General features: G+C 40.3%; 2 protein-coding genes across 2 annotated transcripts in view; both read left to right on the top strand.

The window, feature by feature from the left end:
- golm2 (golgi membrane protein 2) overlaps positions 1-4,545 on the top strand; it is a 10,081-nt gene extending 5,536 nt beyond the window's left edge. The window contains exons 4-6 of the mRNA XM_075469249.1: positions 217-241; positions 2,424-2,612; positions 3,498-4,545. Of these exons, the coding sequence (XP_075325364.1) occupies positions 217-241; positions 2,424-2,612; positions 3,498-3,574 (291 nt within the window). The 3' untranslated portion in view covers positions 3,575-4,545. The remainder of the gene's footprint in view (positions 1-216; positions 242-2,423; positions 2,613-3,497) is intronic.
- A 597-nt stretch (positions 4,546-5,142) lies between these two features.
- ctdspl2b (CTD (carboxy-terminal domain, RNA polymerase II, polypeptide A) small phosphatase like 2b) lies at positions 5,143-16,205 on the top strand. The gene is made up of 13 exons (XM_075457118.1): positions 5,143-5,322; positions 8,752-8,942; positions 10,088-10,217; positions 10,334-10,480; positions 10,754-10,996; positions 11,145-11,241; positions 11,755-11,866; positions 12,003-12,089; positions 12,318-12,380; positions 12,468-12,547; positions 12,771-12,897; positions 14,152-14,247; positions 14,391-16,205. Exons 2-13 carry the CDS (start codon positions 8,775-8,777, stop codon positions 14,454-14,456), a joined length of 1,416 nt encoding a protein of 471 aa, XP_075313233.1. The 5' UTR covers positions 5,143-5,322; positions 8,752-8,774; the 3' UTR covers positions 14,457-16,205.
- The last annotated feature ends 4,980 nt before the right edge of the window (positions 16,206-21,185 follow it).

Raw genomic sequence — 21,185 nt, 5'->3', positions numbered from 1 at the left:
TAATACTAAAAATGGACATGGTGGTTGAAGGTGTGTGGTCTTTGGTGTTTTTTTGTTTTTCTTTTCTTTTTTAAGGACATGGGAAAAATAACATGATAATGAAGTAAATACCAATAATTGCACAAGTGTTAGCACTTACCCCTTCCCTTATAGCCGTCTGTAATGCAGAAACTAAGATACACTTTAATGTGTTGCCATTTGTGTGAATTTTGCCAGTTGCTTACTGAGTACACCAGTGAATGTAAGTCATTTGGGAATATGAATAGGCGCTCTGTCAAAGGAGTGGAGACGGAGTCCCCCATTGCAATGGAGGGGAGACAAATGACACACACCTGGCTCCCATATTTTCCCTTTCCTGGTGCCCTGCTTCTGCTCTGCTCGTCTGCCTCCCGCCCCTTTCTTCCCTGCTTTTAAATGTTCTTCTTCCAAACGTGCACCCCTTTCCATTAATCTGACGGCAGCTGAACATGTCTGGGACTTGTCTTAATGAGCACCTTGGAGCTTTTCCGTTAAAAATTTTTTGAATATATTCTTACCAATTCTGCAACATTTGCGTGTCGCTTTCAACACATCACAAGTCTAAATTGCTGCAGTCGCATTAACAGATAGACACACAGACTAGCAGTGGGCTCCATTAATCTGTTTTAACAGATTAATCCTATAGATTGCATCATTAGATAAGAAACAGTGATTTTTTTTTTTTTTTTTTTTTTTTTTTGTGTCTTTTTTGTTTAAAGCTTTAATCCAAATGAATGAAGGAAAACTCAGTTTGCTTAATTTTCTGTGCTGTGCTTTGGGTCTAACTGCAGGGGTTGCATCTGAGACAGCAAACAGATAAAAGATAGTTGTGGGGAGAGTGAACTGTAAGTTCAAAAAGCCCTTGTCACTTAAAAGCTCATAAGAGTCTTTTATCACACCACTTATTCAGCAATCTTAGATGCATAGGGGGAAAAAAACTCCAATCCACTGCCGGTATGTTTCATAAAGCTACATCACCTTGTTTGGCTTTTATTAAGTGTTTTGGCAACATTACATGTTGTCAGAAGCAACTCTTTCAGGACTTTAGTGCGGTACGCTTCTTAATGTGCTCTCCAATCTTGCACATAAAGCACCTTTACTGGAGCTCTCTCCATCACTATTGACAGTATAGCTGAATGAAACCTTGAGGAACATTAACATCTATTAAGACTTCTGTCTGGATGGCCGCATGTCGTCGCTTTAACACATTGATGAACAGATTAAAGTATCTGTTGTCAGCAAAGGGCTTTAGACAACCATCTCACTATCTGCATCCTTGCTGCCTAAAGACTTTACTGTACTGATGACCTCATTTTGTTTTTCTTTTCATCTTCTCCTTCTGATTTTTATTGCCTCTAATGGCAAATTAACACCCTCCAAATGTATAATATTTTTCTAGTATATGGTGCTCACTGTGACTCTTCTGAGCCAAAGACGCAACCAGACTCTTTGTATCTTGAACAACAGTCCCATTAGGATCAAAAGTGCCATTCCAAATATATACGTACATGGTCTTATAGGAGGTTCGGTTTCTCAAGGTCACATGGTGATTATGGGGATCTTGAAAACGAGTGCTTCTGGTGTAAACGCCTAACTTTATCTTTCATTTTCGCTGTCATGACAGTCGAGGAGGATCTGCAACATGACACATCACGTCTCACTTGTGTAATTACGTTTGCTGCGCTGAGTTTATCAAATGTCCGCTCTTCAGCACAAAGACTTCCGTCTGTCAGCACAGATGAGATATTAACCAACTCCACTACACTTTACGCAGTAGCTGCCTGTCAGGCGATCACACTGTTTGCTGTGATGGGAAAACTAACATTTCATGGCCGAACCGACAAGAGATTAGGAGTCTCTTATCTTAAAACGAACATGCACTCTATTCATAGGTATAAGCAAAGAAGACATTTAAAGTTGAATAAGCCCTCCCAAACAGACCTTCTATATTTTGATGCTGCATTGGGCTGAGATGTTTATAGTGTAATGCAATTATTAATGGAAAATTGATAATGTGCTAAATTAAATGACACTTAGACAGTATATCCTGACAACTAAACTTAAAAACAAGCCAGAATTTACTGCAGGGCTGTTGGACTTGACTGTAAAGATGATTAAACACATAACTCAGTCAGCACTCAGTGCTTTGAAGACTTTTAATGGCCTGTCATCACAGAGGAACCCTGTTTATATCCTGTTGGCGCTCTGCTTTAAAGTCCACCATTATCTTTTTTTCCTCCTCAAAAAGTCTCGTCTTTCCATTCAAATCTTCCTCCGTGTATTCGCCTCTTTATCTTTTTTCAAACCTCTTTATGCAATCACTCGTTCTTTCGTGCATTCATTATGCAGTTTTTCACCTCCCCGTCTCCCTACGACTGCCTCTGCTTCCCTCCCTTCCTGATGAGGCCCTTCTCTGCCTCCTGCAGGCCGGTTCTTTGATGAGAACGAGTCCCCAGTAGATCCGCAACACGGCTCTAAGCTGGCGGACTACAATGGGGATGATGGGAACGTGGGTGAGTATGAGGCCGACAAGCAGGCTGAGCTGGCCTACAATGAGGAAGAGGATGGTGATGGTGGGGAGGAAGACGTTCAAGGTGAGCCAGGTTGGGGGCTTGTGGACTGCTTGTCCTGATGTGTATCCACCATTCCTCCCTCCCTTCACCCCTGTCCTGCTGCTGCCCCACTGCATTTGTCCAAACTAGCTCACAGTACCCTGAGTTTGGTCCAGAAACAATCAGAAATACTGATATTCAGAATTTATGACAAAACTATCTCCAGTGTCGGAGCATATGTGCCGTGAATGCCGTTCAGGATGAAACGCCTCATTTAAGGCACAGTAACAATCTGCGCACCGCTTTCTGCCTTAAATTAAATTTGACCCTGGAACTTACGGTTCTGTGAGAGTAATTCAGTGTCCATCTAGTATTTTCTGTCATGTCTGTGCTTCTTTTTAGCTAAACCACCTGTCTATGCCCACCAAACCTCTGACCCACATCTTGACCAGTAGTTATATAAAGCTCACTGTGGTCCTAAATGTATCTGTATTCTCCTTGAAACATTTGACTGCATGTCCCATGTTTTTTGTTATTTTATTTTTGGTTATTGTGTCCTGTTTTTGATTTTTGATCAAGTTCTCTAATACTGCATTTAGAGGACTGTAATTTTGTTGTAATCCATCTAAGAAGACACGATTTCAACCATCCAGACATCCCAGTTTGCTAGATCATGGTTGTTGGTCTTGTTTATCTATTGCATTTATCATGAACAAATGTGATGGCGTTTTTTGTGTAGCATGATGTTTTAATAAAAAAAATTTAAAAAAGGGGATATTTGCTGCAGTTGACAAAGTTGCAGAATAAAATAACTATGCAACAGAAACAGTTTTATTGTGAGGACAGAGTATGGTTATAGCAATTCACAGTGTGTTTTATCCATTAGATGATCTCTAATGTTTGTATGTTTCTTTTGTTATTCCTCAGATGACGACGATCGGGAGATGCAGGGAGATCGGGCTGTGGATTATGGGAAGAGACATCAAACCAATGACATTCTTTGAATTGGATCTCATGCAGCTGTAACTTATTAAAACATTCGGGCCCTCCACTACAATCGAGGACTGTCAAAATAACAAAATAGCCTGAAGGTCACAATGTTTAAGAATTTATAGGGCGCACCCTCTGTGTCATGGACTATTTTTGAGAAACAGACATTGTAACTAATAGATTAACTCTGAATAATGTTATATAATACAAAGACGATATCACGGCTTTTACCTGAGCTGCAGTAGATTTGGTAATGGTTGTAAGTTATGACAGTAGAGATAAGATACTGTACATTGACTGTTGCGTTTCATTCCCGGATAACTGCTGCAGTTCATCGTGTGGTGGTCTAAAGGAGCCCTCTGACTCACATTTGAACTTTAAGGTCTAGTCATCTTTTGTTTTTGCTACAGAAGATGACTTGATTTTCTTTTAGCTACTCTTTGCTTCTGCTAGACATAAACAAAAAGCTTCTTGAGATATTTATCAAAGACTGAATTGGTATTCTGCCTTTCTAACATATTGTTGGGACCTTTTAATTTTACAGGAGTGGGAATACAATACAATTCAATGCCAAGGACTTTGCTTATGGCCTATTGAATCTTTTTCTTTTGTGACACATTCAAAAGTGCTCCTCGTTTAGTTTTTAAATGCCATTGCATGCATTTAAAACTTTTTAGTAATCAAACTGAGCAAAATACTATTGCTTAAGCAATACTTAAATAGTTAGTATCCTCCAGTGTGCAGAAGATTTAATAAGCACATCTGGAAATGACGGACTCCACATATGCTTCCATTAATGAGGTCTCCTGTACATGATGTAGTTGAACTGTTATCATTTGTACTGAGGAAATCTTATTCTTTACCAAGGGGGGGAGGAATCTGTGAACCTGAAATCAGTTCTGTTTGTGCAACCAGGAAAAATTATTTCTCATGGAAAGGCACATTGAATGTAATTTAATTTTATTAAAGGTGATGCTTCATGTCATTTGTGGTTTGTTATGGTGTTTTAGAGACTGTTTGGATGTAATGGCGGTAGTTTGTCATCAGTAGCGGGGTGGTTCTATTGGGGGATACAGCACTTAATATAAAGAAGCTTTCAAAACACTGCAATGTTGATCTTGGATATTTTTACCATTTAAGTTTATAAAAGGAAAAAAAAAAAAGTAAGGGTGTGACATTTAATTCTGTGACCTGTTAGATTCTCTGACCTGATGAGGATTTTTTTTTTCATCTCCTGGAAACTGCATTTACAGTCACATTTTTTTTGATTATGACTAATTTGTCTTCGGGCTGTTTATCAAATACTGTGTAATCTGTAATATGCTGCACAGACCTCAAGTTTCAGCTGTTTTAGCTATGAAAATGTGTGATCATCTTAATATTTAAAAAGACACAATGTTTGACAAACTGTTAAAAAGGAAATGTGAACATAGCCGCAACATATATCATTAAATATAGGGCATCCACATTCTTAAGCATTGTAAGGATGACAATTGAAGAGGAAACTGGTGTTGCAGCGAGGACTGTTTTTGAGAAATAAGGGGGTGTGTCTGTGTCCCATACGGGTATCTGCCTCGGAGAGACTGAGCAGAGGCGGGAAATGGCGCCTGGTAACACAACGGTGTGTCATATCGAAGACGGCCCCTGAGCAGCAGACATACAGAAAAGTCCGAGGCGCTCTCAAAAATAACAACCGGTGCCTCAGTTGTGATGGTTAATCTGCCTTGAGTCGTCATCTTCAGATACAGTGGATCACACTAAAGTAAGTCGCCACTGTAAACCAGCCCTGTTCGCACACTTGTTTTCTTCCTTTTGCGTTTATGTAATGTTGGCTAGCGAAATGAGAAATGCTTCCTTCCCTGCTCGTCTTAGTCCCCGTTAGCTCGAAGCAGTTTAAGGAGGTACGGTACTGTGGGGCTAAGCTAGCAGCGCTAAGCCAAGGACGGCTAAAGCGCGGCCTACCACAGAACAGGCTAATTCCTGGTTGGCCAACATTTTTACCTTAATTTAGCGTTTCTACACCTGATATGCCAATTATTTTTAGTAGATTCGTGTTAGATTGTTAACTTGACGTAGCTGAAATTTTAACATTTTATAACAGCGACACACATTAAACATGAAGTGTCGGCAGGTTTGGTGTGCGTGCCTCCGTTGAGGCTAACATCCAAAATTTGGCATTCCACAGCTGAGTTTCACCAGGTACACGTTAGCGCTGCCTTTTCCATTAATTATAATTTTAGAGGTTAATATACCAGGGATATCTATATAGGACTATACATAATTATGAATGATCCCTCTTCAGTTGAATTGTTAGCCGGAGATAGAATAGATATAGTAGGTAAATGTGATACCGTTGCTCTATCGTGGACTCAAATCAACGATGCCAAACACGAACGTTATTCATCATAAAGGAAGATAGTGAAGTTAAACTGCTTATTAAGCATTCCCCCAGTTAACTAATCGGTGTCACTGACACAGCCATTATTAACCATTTTTAACGTTATGTCGCCCAGGTTACGATGCCGCACTGGCTTGCTAATGGTAAGTTAGCCTGATTAGGCTTTGCTTGATGCAATGCTAACGTTAACCTCAGCCACGGCAAACTTATACCGGAGTGCCAGACAAATACTGTCTATTTAATACTATTAAAATAAATAAATAAACTGCTGTTAGACAAAGTTCTGTGCACACCTTCATAACGCGTAACACGGCCTCTTATGCTTCATTTCGTTGTGCAGAGCTCGGTGAAACCTTTTAAAGGGTACATTTATGCATGGTTGAGACAACTGGGCCATTTATTTACTGCCTGTCTACATGTTATTGACGGAGTTGTTGTCGATTCTGAACTATGCTTTATCCACTTGCCAAGCGACTTTGCTAACCTTAACCTCGAGGTAATTTCTGCAGGATGGATGGGTTGTCAGAAGGGCCTCGCTTGTTTTTTTTCGCCGTCTTCCCAGGGTTAGCTTTTGCTAGCTTGCGCATACCGTTGCATGCATGTTCCTATTTCCCGCTCACTTGCTCGCACCTAGCGATGTGCATGATCCTTGGTTAGTGGCTGACTGCCTAGAAAGGTGGATGTGTGTCAGCTTTGGCGTTGCTGTCATTTCACCTACGGGGTGGTCATACATTATCTATGTATTAGGGAGGTACAGTGTAATTTCTGTTTTGTTTTGCATGCCAAGGTGCAATGCATGACGTAAATGAAAGGTCAAAACAAACAAAAACATAAATATTAGATGTTTCTATAATCTGGTGGGAAAAGTGCAATCAATACACGTTTTAGGCTTTGGTCAGTCACATTACATAGGAAATGATGGGAAATGTATGTTTAATGAAGAGTTCAGAAGTATCAGTTAGTTTTGACTGATGAAGCAGCCTCAACACCATTGGCAAAACATTGGAATGTTCTTTCTCTGTGTGTGTGTGTGTGTGTGTGTGTGTATATATATATATATACATATCTGTTTCTTGAAAAGAGAGAAGAAAAAGAAGGAATAGCTCAGAAATTCCTCATAAAAATAAATCATCGCATGGCAGTAGGTCAAATTCATGATTGGGTATAAAAAGAGATCCAGACACCTTGGGCTCTCTGGGCCCAAGTTCATTTAGGAACACTGTCCTATGGTCTAATGAGTCAAGATCTTTTGTAAATCATTGACACTACGTCCTTCTGACAGAAGATGGAGAAGAACCATTATATGAAATGTCTCTTATTTCAGCAAAAAGCAGGGGCTGTCAGTCAGCCCCCCCCCCGCCAAAAAAAAAAAAGAAAAGGTGAATACATGTGCAATACTTTGAATGTCCTGTGGTGTGTTGTTATCACAAATGATACTCCTGGTTGAAAATATCTGCGTAGCTAAGTTGGTACCTGTGTGCATCTCAGCAAAGCGTGGCCATCTGCGTGTCTTTGCTGCAAGACTTTAGCAGTGTGTTCATCCCGTGTTGAAAATAACTTGTCAAAAAAGACGTCTGTATTTTTGCTTTACAAAGAGTAATCTTTCTGTATTACATAATCTAATGGAAACCAGAAGAGAGTGGGAGAGAGTAGTAGTTTTCTGTTGTTGTTGTTTTGTTTTTAAACCAAAAGCCATTCGCCTTCCTTGTCTTCCATTCACCATCTCCTCGGTCATTGTGCAGTTATTGCCTCCCAACCTTTTTATAAGCTTTCTAAAATTAAAAAATACGTCCATAATTATTTCCTTATTTATTATGTAAAGCTAGACAAATTTTAAAGGAAGCCACTAATCAGAAAGCTTTTTAATAGAAGACCTATGCTGGGTGCTGTTAATCAGTGTGTCCTTCCCAAACAAGTTCACATTCACTGATGTAATTTCTCTGTCTACATCTGCTACAGTCATTTGATACTCTGTGCAGCCGCAGCTTTCATGCTTGCCCACTTTTCCTGCTTGCCTGTAACTTGCATGTAACCATGTACTCTGGGACTTTTGCTGTGCCTGGGATTGAGCATCAGCACATGCATGTTTGAACCGTTCATGGTTGTGTTGCTCTGTAAATAGAGAACAGATGTGGTGAAGGACATTTATAATATGCAAGATATAAAGTATGTAACGATGGGACGCAGTTGTGCGTTGAGGGTTTCCGACAGCGTTTGGATATGTCTGGACACATTCCTGGTTACATAAGCCAAGTAGTCCTGCGTGCCTGACAGTTGTTGTACATTGCTTGAATTGGTTTTAGTTTACTCTTAGTCCCTCAACTTAAAAGAACAAATGTTTTAACTCTTGGTTTATTTCAGTAAGAAATGTTTTTTCCTTTTTTACGTTTTAGTCGGTGCTTGCAGCCAAATCGGTCTTTTTATTTTGTTGAAATGACTGAAACTTTGTGCATGTTGTCATTCAAAGTAAGTGTTTGTGGAACTTGTGTATAACATGACCCTGGGAAATGCATTTTGTCTTCCCCTGCTCTTGTTTAACTGTACAAATGAAAGTAAAGCCAGCTGTGGCTGTTGTGATGCTCTGATGTAAGCGGAATGGGATCCTGAATACATCCAGATGTTGGCAGAACCAATATTAGTGCTCTGCACATGGATGCACCTCAGAGACTTCTCCGCTTTTAAGGAGAAGAGAGACTGTTGGAAGCTCTTGCTCGTCTCTTCACTGTAAAGTCGCTGATTTTTCCCTCTCATCCTCTATCTGCCATCAATCTCTGTCTGCTTTCTCTTGAACAGCCTTACATGTGACTGCTAAAACAATGAGGCTGAGAATGCGTAAGGCGTCTCAGCAACCAAACCCCACTCTGGCAAACCGCACATCCCGAACCAAGAGGAGGCATTCAGAAGTAGAAGAGGACCCTCCAGCCAGTGGAGGGAGGGGATTGTTTTCCACCATCAAGAAGTTCATCAGAGGAAATGCTGTTAAGGTAACTACCCATTCACCCAATCATTGAGTTCCATCCTTTCTGTCGTACCTCCGCTGGGAGAATTGTAAGTATTGGTGCAGGTGTAGAAGTTATCAAACTCCTCCGTGTGTGTTTATTTGAACCGTGTTAACAGAAGCTTTAAACTGTGTTTTAACAATGTGCTCTCTAGGTCTCTGAGTTAAAGGCTGTGCAGAGTGTCATGTTTCCCAAGAAATGTCTGATGGAATGCAGCAGCTTGTCCGAGAACTCGGGCTCTGGTCTAATTTTAGCTTTTAGCTCACAAAGTTGGCGTGCAGGGACAGGAGGTTGTAACAAATGGAAAAGTCAACTCAGCTAAAAGTCTTTCCTATAGAAAACCGTTTTTTTTCTCTTTTTTTTTTTTTGAGGTTTTTACATAATTATTCATTCATTATATTTTCTCAGTAAGTTCTAATGTCAGGAATGTGGCTTACATGTGTTTTTTTTGTTTGTTTTTTTTAGTTTATTTTTTTTATTTTTTTTATTTTTTTGTCTGCCTGTAGCCTCAAAACTCTGTAGCATACTCTGTTTGGGGGGGAAAAAACAAACAAACTTACTGCCTTTTGCAATGATATTTTATCTGTATTGTAAGTTACACCGTTCAAAAAGATGCTCTGCCCTTGTAACTCCTTCTAGCTTTAACCAGAGTCCTACAGAGCGCTCTGTGGTGTGTTTCTCAGTCATCCATTCATAAACCTGCACAGCCTGCCATTAGGCTCAAGTTGGATTCAGTGCATTTCCAAAGGATATTTGTGGCGGATCTCGGGATCAAACTGCAAACGTGTGATTAGTAGAAAAACCTGAACCATATTGATGATGACTTTTGTGAAGCAAAAAGGGGGAAGAGCATAAGCACAGAAATGCTAAAAGCCATTTTTGGCATACGTGGTTTAACACCAACTTGTTTCTTTCCCAGTCAGTTTGTTTGGCATCATTTCACGTGCTGATCCCATTAAAGAGACATTACATAAAACCTACCAAGCTGAATGTCATGAACCTTTACGGAGCGTTGAAGGAACAATATGACAGCTTTCATTTAATATGGTGGAAGACACCATTGAGCTCACTTTATCTATTTGACTGAATTGATTTAAATTGTTTTTTTTTTTTTTTTGGTTCGTCATCAGTTGCAACAGGAAAGCCCAGCGAAGAAGTCCCGCCTGCACTGTGATGTGGACAACAACCTTATCACCTCTACTCCTCCGAACACGAACGCTCCCAGGAGGACTGTAAGCAAGAAGGGCTCTGTTAATGGACGTGAGTAGAACACAAACCAGTGGAAATACAAATTGTTACTCTTAATTTCACACTTTTTTTTTTTTTTTTTTTGGCGGGGGAAAAAAAATCTTGAATCTTTCAATTCCGATATGCAGAGGCAACCAATCATGACAGGAGTAAGGAGAAGCCCAATGGTAGTTTGGAGGAGACGACTGCTGTTGAGGTGACCAGCCCTCCTAGAACCACCCTTCTCGGGACCATCTTCTCCCCTGTTTTTAACTTCTTCTCACCAGCTAAAAATGGTAAGCAGGGGTATTCAAATCAAATCAACTTTATTTATATAGCACTTTTTATACAAAAGCAGCGCAAAGTGCTTTACATAATAAAATCAAAACATACATAAACTCACACTCATCTAAGCTTAAGAACACACATATTATCATACTCTTTTTCACACACAGCACACACACACACACACACACACACACACACACAAAATGATCTCTTTTATTGACTGTCTCTATACCTAAGACATCAATCTAAAATATATATATATATATATATTTTTTTTATAGCCTCATCGGGTTCAGACTCACCCGACCAGGCTCTGGAGGCCGAGGAGATAGTCAAACAGCTGGACATGGAGCAAGTGGTGGAGACGCCCACCAACACAGCTACGTCTACACAGGACCTGTGTGCCACCACTAACTTCTACTCCAGTGTGTCTCACCTGCCGCCTCTACGGCCTCCGCACATCCTTGAGGCATCTCCTGATGAGGGAGAGCTTGATCCCGCCGCCGACCTTCCCCCTCTCACAGGTAGGGGCTAAGACACAACTCTGCGTTATTGAGATATTTAGATCACATTGAAGTAGCAACAAAGCTGGTCACAACGCCTGTCTCTGCTTGCTGTGTTTTTTTTTTTTTTTTCTCCAGTTGTTTGTTGAAATGTTCTTGTTGCTCACAGCTCCAGGCTCGACCCCAGATATGACATATGTGGATGTTCCTCCACCGACAGTACCACCAGAGGCATCTTATGAGGAGGACTGGGAGGTCTTTGACCCGTGAGTAAAATGATGCAGCCATAGAAATGCTTGAGCTTCAAACTTTGTACAGAATTTACACAAAAAAAACCTCCACCCAGAATAGTTTTGTTTTAGAAATAAATCAGGGTGGTGGCGCAGCTTAATTTAGAATCCTGTGAGGGGAACATTTGAATTTGACTTGCTTTCTGCTGTTTAAAAAAAAAAAAAAAAATTCAAGTAAAGGCAAACGTGCAGAACCTGACACCGTTGACCTACAACGATGCTACACAGCCAGCATGTTTCCAGTCTGATGAAACCTAAACAGGACTGCAACTCGGACACTGAACACTTGTTAGGCTACACCATCAACTTCCACACACTGTTGACACCATCATATGAATTGCTTTGGGTTCCTTAACAGATCAGCTACAACATTAAAAAATCTTTTTTTTTTTTTTTACTGTGATGTCCTTCAAAGTGTCCAGAAGATAAGGACTGTTGTGTGAACAGCAGTTTATTTAGCTCAGAGTACATTTGCTCTTTGATTCGCAGGTATTTCTTCATCAAGCATGTTCCTCCACTGACAGAAGAGCAGCTCACCCGTAAGCCTGCTTTGCCTCTGAAGACACGCAGCACGCCTGAATTCTCTTTGGTCCTAGACTTGGTCAGTTTAAATTAATAACAGATTCTGGGGGTTTTTTGTTCATTTTCCCATTTGGGTATAAAAAAATAATGATTTTGAAAAAAAAAAAAAAAAAAAATCTGGAAAGTTTGAGAATTATTTTCAATGTGCTCTACAGGATGAAACATTGGTCCACTGCAGCTTAAATGAGCTGGAGGACGCAGCACTTACCTTCCCTGTCCTCTTTCAAGATGTCATTTACCAGGTTAGTCTGAATGTGGCATGAATTCTTCCTTTCTTTGTTTTTCTTTGCAAGTTCTTTTTCTTCATCGTGACACTAGGGGGGGCCAAAGTCATTGCTAAAAACCCTCAGTTGAAGCAGGCAAACTTGGGGAATTGCACTCCTTTTTCATATGATGTAGGCTACAGTCATTGTGATGGCACGCAGTTATTAATCATAAATGTTTATTTACCGCTGGTCTCTCGTGTGCAGGTGTATGTGCGCCTGAGGCCATTCTTCAGAGAGTTTCTGGAGCGCATGTCTCAGATATATGAGGTAAATATAACCTGGCCATTCCCTTCCGTTAATCACAGCTGAGTAAAATTTGATGAATGTAACCTGTTGATCACATCTCTTTTCCAGATCATTCTCTTCACAGCCTCTAAAAAGGTGTATGCAGACAAACTGCTGAACATTTTGGATCCTAAAAAGCAGCTAGTGAGGTACGGTGTGTCTTTAGTTGCCCGATAAACGCAAAATCTCATGCAAACCTAAGTGAAAAGAGTACGGCTCAGTGAGCACTCTGTAAAGCAGCACAGGTGCCGCTGTTCAGGTGTTGTTGTTGTTGTTGCTTTCAATTATTGATTATGCTGACCTTGTCACTGATTGTTGTTTTTTTTTCCTTCCATCGTTCCTCTTTCCTTTCATTCCTCATTGTAATTGTAGACACAGGCTATTTCGGGAGCATTGTGTCTGTGTCCAGGGAAACTATATCAAGGACCTCAACATCTTAGGCAGAGATCTGTCAAAGACCATCATCATCGATAATTCACCACAAGCCTTTGCATATCAGGTGAAAACATTACGCAAAAAATGCTAACCGGCTCCTGTTGTGCTTTTGGTACTTGTTTATTTATTAACCCCCCCCCATATATATATATATACACACACACGTCTTCATTCATGGTTTCATTGGCCACAGAAAGCAGCTGAGCTTTTAGTTCTTCATATGAAAGAAGAGTCCTCAATAGCCGCATTCGCACTGTAGGAACCTTTGGCAGTTCCTATAACCTTTTCAGGAACGGGGCAGTTTTCTCCCGCATTCGCACATACAGGAACATTCAGTTCCTTTAACCATTTTAGCTCCTTCTCCGAGGTCGGGTCTTTTCATGGTTCTATAGAACGAATCTGACGGAGGTGTTTGGTGGTTGGTAGCTACGCCCCATGTCATGCTATCACGGCTGAAATGTTTCCTCATAGACACAGACACAACCGGCGGGTGTTTAATAAGTTAAACTTACACGTTGTCTCATTTGTCTGCAGCGCTCTGCTCTCCTTTCTTACTTCATGAAATGAAAAAGTATCTCCTGACTCTCTGTGAGCTCTTCCAGCCTCGATATTAGACGCCTGATGTGATCGTCCATGATTAATATCACCATCATGCAGACCATAAACACGTTGGGCTCTCCATATTAGCTTCTTTGTGGTGTTTTTTTTTCTTCTCTCCTTACTTTTACCGGGTTTGGTTTTGTTGTTGAATGTTGCGCTAAAGTAGAATGTCGCTGACTCATGTGCGCATGCAGACTGAAACAGTTCCGCTGGGGAAGGACAGTTATCAGAACGAAATTCGAGGAGGACCGGCTCTGTCCGAAAGCGGCTTATATGTGCACATTTTGTCTCAGCGGTTTTAAACTTCAAATCTTCAACTTCAAAAAAAAAAAAAATCCCAATTTTCCCTAAGCTGTTGAACTGAACATTTCATACTTGTCAGATATTCTTATTTTCATCCTTCTGTCTCAAACATCTCGGGCTTAATGTTCGCAACAGCGTGTTAATTTCTGGACGCTGCTGTTACCTTTTTCATATTATAGCTGATGCATGTATGACAGGTTCTTCAAATTTTAATTGGGGTGTTCTTTCATCTAAATATCTGCGCAAACAGCAGCAGGACATCAAGTGTTTTTTTTCTTAAAGAAAGTAGTGTGTAGGTGATTATTTTCCTAGTTTTTCTTCTATATTTCTGAGGCACAATTCAGGTCATTAAAAAACAAACACACAAAGCTGCTACTCACACAACATGCTCACAGTGGTTTCGTTGTCTCGACAGTTGTCCAATGGGATTCCCATCGAGAGCTGGTTCATGGATAAGAATGACAATGAGCTACTGAAGCTGGTTCCCTTCTTGGAAAAGTTGGTTGAGATGGTAAGATGTTCTACTCTTCAGTTAACTCTTTAAGGACGTGCTTGCTTATAATCAGGATGATGCACGGCTGTTTGACTGAATCAAATCTAATTTGTCTCATGTCTCCTCCCGTTCACGGTCCTGCTGCCTGCTGGCATCATCAGAACGAGGACGTGCGGCCACACGTTCGGGAGAGGTTCCGGCTGCACGACCTGCTGCCTCCTGACTGAACTCGACCGCGGTCTCTCAGAACGGGACGAGCTGAAAAGACTGAAAGACAACGCGTGTAAAAAAAAAAAAAGAAAGAAAGAAGAAGAAAAAAAAAGCCTCTTTGGATTACAAACTACAACATTGCCATTACTTTTAAAATTCTAGCCTTTCCCTTTCCCCCCCTTTTTTATTTTTTTTTAATTTGTTTTTAAATCCGCTGTTGCTTTTTTTCTTTTTTTAAAAAAAAGAGAAGCTTCAAACATTTTTGAAAGATCTGGGTGTAATTTTCTAAAAAAAAAAAAAAAGATTAAAAAAAAGAAAGAAATACATTTAAAAGTTTAAAGAATACACGAAATTACACACACTATGAACAAGCCCAGGTAGACACCTCTTTTTGAGCGACTCTCCAGCTGTGGAGCCAGAAATGGGCTCCACACTAAATTTTGACGTCTTGGTGCTGGTTTAGTGGATATGAAAATGCCACCTGGCAAAGAGGAACCCTTCCTCCTCCTACCCCCCCTTCCGACGGAGTCCGCAAACCAACCCCCTGGTGCTCACGCTGTTGACACTGACGAATAATAAGACTGTGGCTACAGACCAACTTCAGCTGGAGTGACTGGCCTGTAAATCCATCTGTGCGTGTGTGTATGTTTACCCCTCGCCACATACACACTCACAGATTCGATGGGGGGGGGACGGACCTACGATCTGTAGCCTTTAAAATCATATGCATTCCTCTGTAGCTCTTGTCAAGTTTCTATTGTTGGTTGCAGTTCTTTCTGGTAAAACTGGTCTTTCATTGTTCTTAAAAAACCAAACGAAAAAGAAGAAAAAAAGATAGTGTTTCAGAGATGTTTTACTTATGTTTGGAAGATGTATTTTAAAAGGGGTCATGTTTTATTGTAAGGTTTTTTCTTTTCTTTTTTTCTTTTCCTATTAGAAGAACATTTAAAAGGAAGTCCTCTGCATTGTTGAATGAAATCAAATGAATCCGGGACTTTTAAAGTTTGTTCTCGGTCTAATAGCGTTTGCGTTAATCTTTCACTGTTGGGATGAAGAATCTTAACTGTAAATCTGACACATTGTAACGGTTAGAGGGCATTCATTTTCAAAGTGATGTGTCAATATTTACCTTTTTCTTTAATAATAGTATTTGATTTGTCATTCTTCTGTAATCAGTGTTGTCTTCTACTCACGATCAAGTATTCTGGCTAAATCGGCGCTCTTGTTTCTTTTTAAGTTGTAATGTGTCGTTTCGTTGCTATATCGGTAGCATCATGACTAATGTAGCACATCTCTGCCGGTGTGTGTTGAAGTCTACCCGTGGTGGACTCTGAAGCAGCCATATCTGGCAACAAACGGTCAGCTTCTCTGACTGCTCCTATTTGTCTTTTCATTTAAGAATGGTAACCATAAGAATGTGCTTTGGCCCTTGTGGACCTTTTTTTTTTTTTTTTTTTTTCGCTCCCGTGTCGTTCAACTTGACTTTATATCGTTGGGAGATGCACGGAAGGCAGGGTGGCTTTTAGATGTTCTGTGTGCAACTCTGCTCCCCGGGTTCAGATTTGTGAAAGGCAGAAAACTCAAATACCCGTCATCTGTTTTCCATCCGCACCCGAAGCCTCGAGATTGAACTTAAGTCGCTGATAATTTGGCATGCAGTGTTGAACTTTTTGAGTTCGTGTTTGTTTCAAAGTGCATTTTTATGTTTAAGCAAATGTGAGCATTTTGGTTGCCTGTACAGTGCCATAAAGATCCCCCCCCCCCCCCCCCCCCCCCCCCCAAAAAAAAAAAAGAAATGATTCGAGAGAGGGACAATCGGGCCTCAAAGCTCTGCAGACACTGAAAATTGGAGACTTCCCCCTTGCTTTGGTTTCTTTCTAATGTGCAGTATGTGTTGTTTACTGTTTACCCCCCCCCCATGTGTAAATCTGCCCAAACATCTTTATTTTGCTCATTTAGCCCGGGTCCTAATCAGAAGTAATTTCCATCTACTCAGTGCTCGCCTGTCTTGATCATAAGAGGAGGAGGGGGGGGGTAGCTCTCCAGAAATTAGATTTTTATTAAAGTGAAAATGTTAGAGGGCACATTAGTGTTTACTCAGAAGGCTTCGAGTGCACGTGTCCAGACTATGAATGTAAATTGTACGCTGGGCGAAGGCTGAAGTGTCTTTCCAAATTCTGTGGTTTGTTCTGACCTCGTCAGCTTGGAAAAAAAAAAAAACCTGCTTTCATATCTGTTGAGAGGTTTTTAAAAAAACTACATGCTTGGACTCAGTGTCTCGAGGTCCCCCCCCCACCCCACACATCCTGTTTTTGCGATCTCTCGCCAACCTGACTGCCATGTATTATGCAAGCCTCCCTTTGGGTGTGTGACGTGGCCCCAGCTCGCTCGTCTCCTCAATGCGATTCGTGTAAAATTTAGCAGTCGTGGCTTTTGGAAGGATCAGCGGGAGGCATTTGATACTTTTCACCCAGCTCATTTTTATGTGCATTACCAGTTTATTGTACACTGAGTGTTGTACAACACATGCAGCTTCTTGTTTTAAAAAAAAAAAGACAAAACAAACAAAAAAAAACAAAACAACAAATCCTTAAAATAAGGAAAATCTTTTGTATTTTTTATTTCAAAAGGCATGGCATATCTACTTTTAACTGTATTAATGAAGATTTAACTTTACATCGGATGGAGTGTTTTTGTTTTTCTTACAAATATCTGTTTAGTTTAGCGCAGTGTCACTGAACTGTTAAAACTTTAGCATGTAGACAAATACGGCTTGCTTTGTGGGGAAAGTCATGAATTAAATCTCAATCATGGCCCTTTTTCTGCAGAAAAGCGTTTGTGTTGATGATTTCTCTTCATCCATTAAGCCATTTCACTTGCGAGAACTGCTGGTTTGTGCTGAAGATGTATTTAACAATGTTTTAAGACATCTTTGTTACCCATTTGGCTGTATGCTATTGTAAAGTGTATATACAGTTACATTGAATTTCTGAAACAAAGTTTTAAAGTGAAAAACCTCTTGCATGCCCGTTATGTTTTTATTCCCCTCTACTGTACGAGGTGTTTAAAAGATGTGGGACCGGTAATGAGGAGGATGTGCACTAAAGTAAGAACAAACGCACTTTAACCTTTTAATTTTAAAGTTTTTATTGGATCCAGGTTTTGGGGGGGATATTTTTTTTTTTGTTGGCTAATGAGATCCATTCTAAAGCGGTTACTTGTTCTAGCTTTATGTAATGTGTACGATCCTCCATTTCTCAAACTTTACATGCTACCTTCAAACTTCTCACAAAACAGCATCCACGACCACTACTTCACCACTTTTTACTCACCTTCTCTGACGGCTATATGTCAGAGCTCCCGTGTCGAAGGACCTGCCACCAAAATAGATGGAAATGGATCATTATACGGTCATTTAAAACAAAGTGATTAGATACTAATTGAAACGTATAGTATAACCAGTTTTTACTGTTCCATACTTTAGATAAGTAAATATTCTGCTTCGTCAATCAACGTTTCGGCCCCCCGAGGCCTTCTCCAAGATCGGCAACACTGAGTGGGGTTACATGGCACTGAAAGGATCAGATTATTGGCTAAATTACAATAAAACTGAGTTATTAAGTTCATGTAGACACCTTAATTGGACAAGAAAATGGATCGGATTACTCGTGATCGGATTAAGACCCCGAGATAACTCGGTTGAAAGTCAAATTAAACGTGTTTGTAGACGGTGAAGCACGTGGTGAATTAGACTTTGCGTTCTGCACATGCTCGTGATTTTTTCCCGGGGTCGTTAACCGGATATTACTGTTGTTGTCGCCGTTGTCGGAAAGAAACAAACAACGCGATGGAGAATGCGCCGTTGTGCATCGTGTTTGTGCAATAAGCAGCTCATCACAAACGAAATGTAGAGGGACGTAGCTTCATCTTGCTCTTCGTTCGCCATTTTCTCGAATGCCTGAGTTTTTTGTTGTTGTTGTTGTTGGTGGTGAAGCGGTCAACCGGAAGTGGCTTTATTAGCAATAGTTGAAATGGGTACGGCGCCACCTATCGTATCGGAGTATGACATGCTTTGTGCCTATGATTTGATTCATTCACCGCCATATATCAAAGGATAATTACCCTTGTTCAAATAAGGAGCATAACCCAACTATAGCTATAATCGAATTAATCTCATCATGTAGACCCACGACTGATTTTAAACCTAAACACTTTAATTTGACTTTCAACCAAGTTATCGGGGTCTTAATCCGATCCAATTTCTTATCAGATTAAGGTGTCTACGTGAATTTAATTACTCAGTCTTATTGTAATTTAGCCAATAATCTGATCCTTTCAGTGCCATGTAACCCCACCTACTGAAAGAGGGTTTTTAGAGTAGATTATATTGTGGTGTTCTCTGTCTTTAATAAATGGGAAAAATCCTTTTTTTTAGAAAATCAAGCCAGCCTATGAATTTGAACGTGCCTAATATAATCTCTGTTCCTGGCATCTCTGTCAAAATGCTTCCAAAAGATCAGATTTACCCATATCCGACTGCGTAGGATAACAGGTTTTAGCCTTCACTTTTGTTTCTGAAGAAAACTCACTTGACAACTTTATATTATATTATTAACTTTAATTTGGAATATTTATATTAACTGACCTTATAAAGATTCATTGGTAAACATGTCACACATATTTTCAAGTTTTACCATTCAAATGTTATTTAACTTAAAATGATGGCCCATCAACATCAAAACTGTCATAACAGAAATTTTTGAGTTTGTTGAATATTTGTATCGGCATACACATTGCTGTGCAACTTGTAGCAAATTGTAGTTGGTGTGATTTTAAAATGTATTACTTAACTGGCTCTCCAACAGAAAACTGTGTCCAAAATGGCACGATTAAAAAAATGTGCTCACAGAAACATGTGGCATAAAACCAGCGAAGTGGAGGGAAAACAAACAAGATGTAGGCTACCTAAAGTTTGGTTTAGTTGAGACAAACTTAACTGGATTTTATGATCACTCTAGATGCCAAACAATCAAACGGTAAGCTCCATGGCCTCTTTAAAAAATAAAGGTCCTAAAGCCATTCCTTGAAGGCCTAATATGACCCGTATGGCTCCCCAAAGGTTTCTGCGAAAGAAAAGGTCCCGAGGGCTTCATTTGTTAAACCTTCTCTTTTAGAAAAACTTACTAAACCACCCTAGATGAAAGTAAAGACAGTAGCGCCCATGAATTCATTGCGTCATAATTTTCATGATGTTTGTTTTTGTGCTGTTACACTTTGAGACAAATGACAAGAATCGATAATGCAGTGATGAGTGTCTACCATCTTAGGAACAGTCGTAGTTATATAACAGTTGCCTTATATAACTTCTAATAACCTCTTCACTTTTCTTTACCTGACGATGCTGTCTTTCAAGATTAAAGGTAGGATATCCTGGATTTTGAGTCCAGGGAAGCTGCATTTTGAAAATACACAGGTCAAAAGTCCCAACCCTTTTCTTCACTTTCCCCCCAAGCCACGCCTCTAGAGTACATGAACGCGCAATGCTTGTTCACGATCACGAAGGTGCACGAGCGCTGTTCTGACAGCAAGCATCGATCGTTGCCGTATTTAGTATATGCTAAATACGTTTAATAATGCTAGGTGCTAGCCAAGCTGGCTCTAGTTTAGCTTCATGCCAAGCTTCTGGACACGCGTAATTCGTTCACGAAGAAGTGTACGCGCACAGGGGGAAGGAGGGGGAGGGAGGAGCAGATTGCAGTTTGATAGACGCATCAGAATCCAATCATTGTGAACGGTCCATTCAGTATGATTGGATAGTGTTTTTCCTAGATTGTACGTTCGGCCACTAAAACTTTTCATATTTGTGTCAAAACTTTTAATTAATTGGTTGCAATGGGGGTGTGAAGAGTATTTCAAGCAATATGTAAAAAAAATGTTCCCCTACCCCACCTTTAAGTAAAAAAAATAAGTGAAAGACTTTTTCAAACAACCCCAAAAGTTTCGTGGAATTTCGTTTGATTATTCCTGTTCAGATAATGGAAATTCCGAGTTCCTAACTGACACCAAATGCCGCACTAATGCAACCCGAGGTGTTTAATTTTCATTATTTGTTCTGTAATAAAAAAAAATACAAAAGAAAAAAGAATTGTCCTAGATCTTTTTTTTGACTCTATAACGTGTTGCTTTTTACCTACAAAGGGACCTATTTTTTTTAAAATCTTTTTATTATAGTATAGGCTAGTGCTACTTAGGCCCAACTAAAACTAACTTCTAATGTAGACAAAAACCGGGCCTAATAAATGGCAAAACATTTCATCAGCCATTAACTTGACATAATGGATCACTTGTGATGCTGTATTTCACCACTTCCTCCGCCAGTAAACGCCAGCCAGTAAATGGGAGTGATGGAGCGTAGATCAGAGGAGGCTGCTGGCAGCAGATGTCAGATCATTCCTCCAGCAGTCAGTCTGGTGTCTTCTGACTCCTTCTGGCAGGACTCGGGTTTCAGACGGAGGAGTTAATCAACACATTCAGTTAATAATGCAACACCTTGCCGTGCTTGTTCCCGAAATCCATTCTGCGTTTCACAGCCCTCGTTTCGCACCTACCTTTCCTCCCTCGGTACCGGTGTGCGTAATTCCGCTGCTGTCAGAGACCAGGTGTCGAGTTGCAGGTTGACTCGGAGGTGAGGAGTCTGCAGCCTCGGAGCACAGCAGCGTGTAACAGGAGTCATCGCCTCAGCCTGA

The sequence above is a fragment of the Odontesthes bonariensis genome, chromosome 1, assembly GCF_027942865.1.
Source record: "Odontesthes bonariensis isolate fOdoBon6 chromosome 1, fOdoBon6.hap1, whole genome shotgun sequence".
In the NCBI taxonomy this organism is placed as follows: Eukaryota; Metazoa; Chordata; class Actinopteri; order Atheriniformes; family Atherinopsidae; genus Odontesthes; species Odontesthes bonariensis.
The sequence above is the reverse complement of the archived record's forward strand: the minus strand, read 5'-3'. Positions and strand labels throughout refer to the sequence as shown.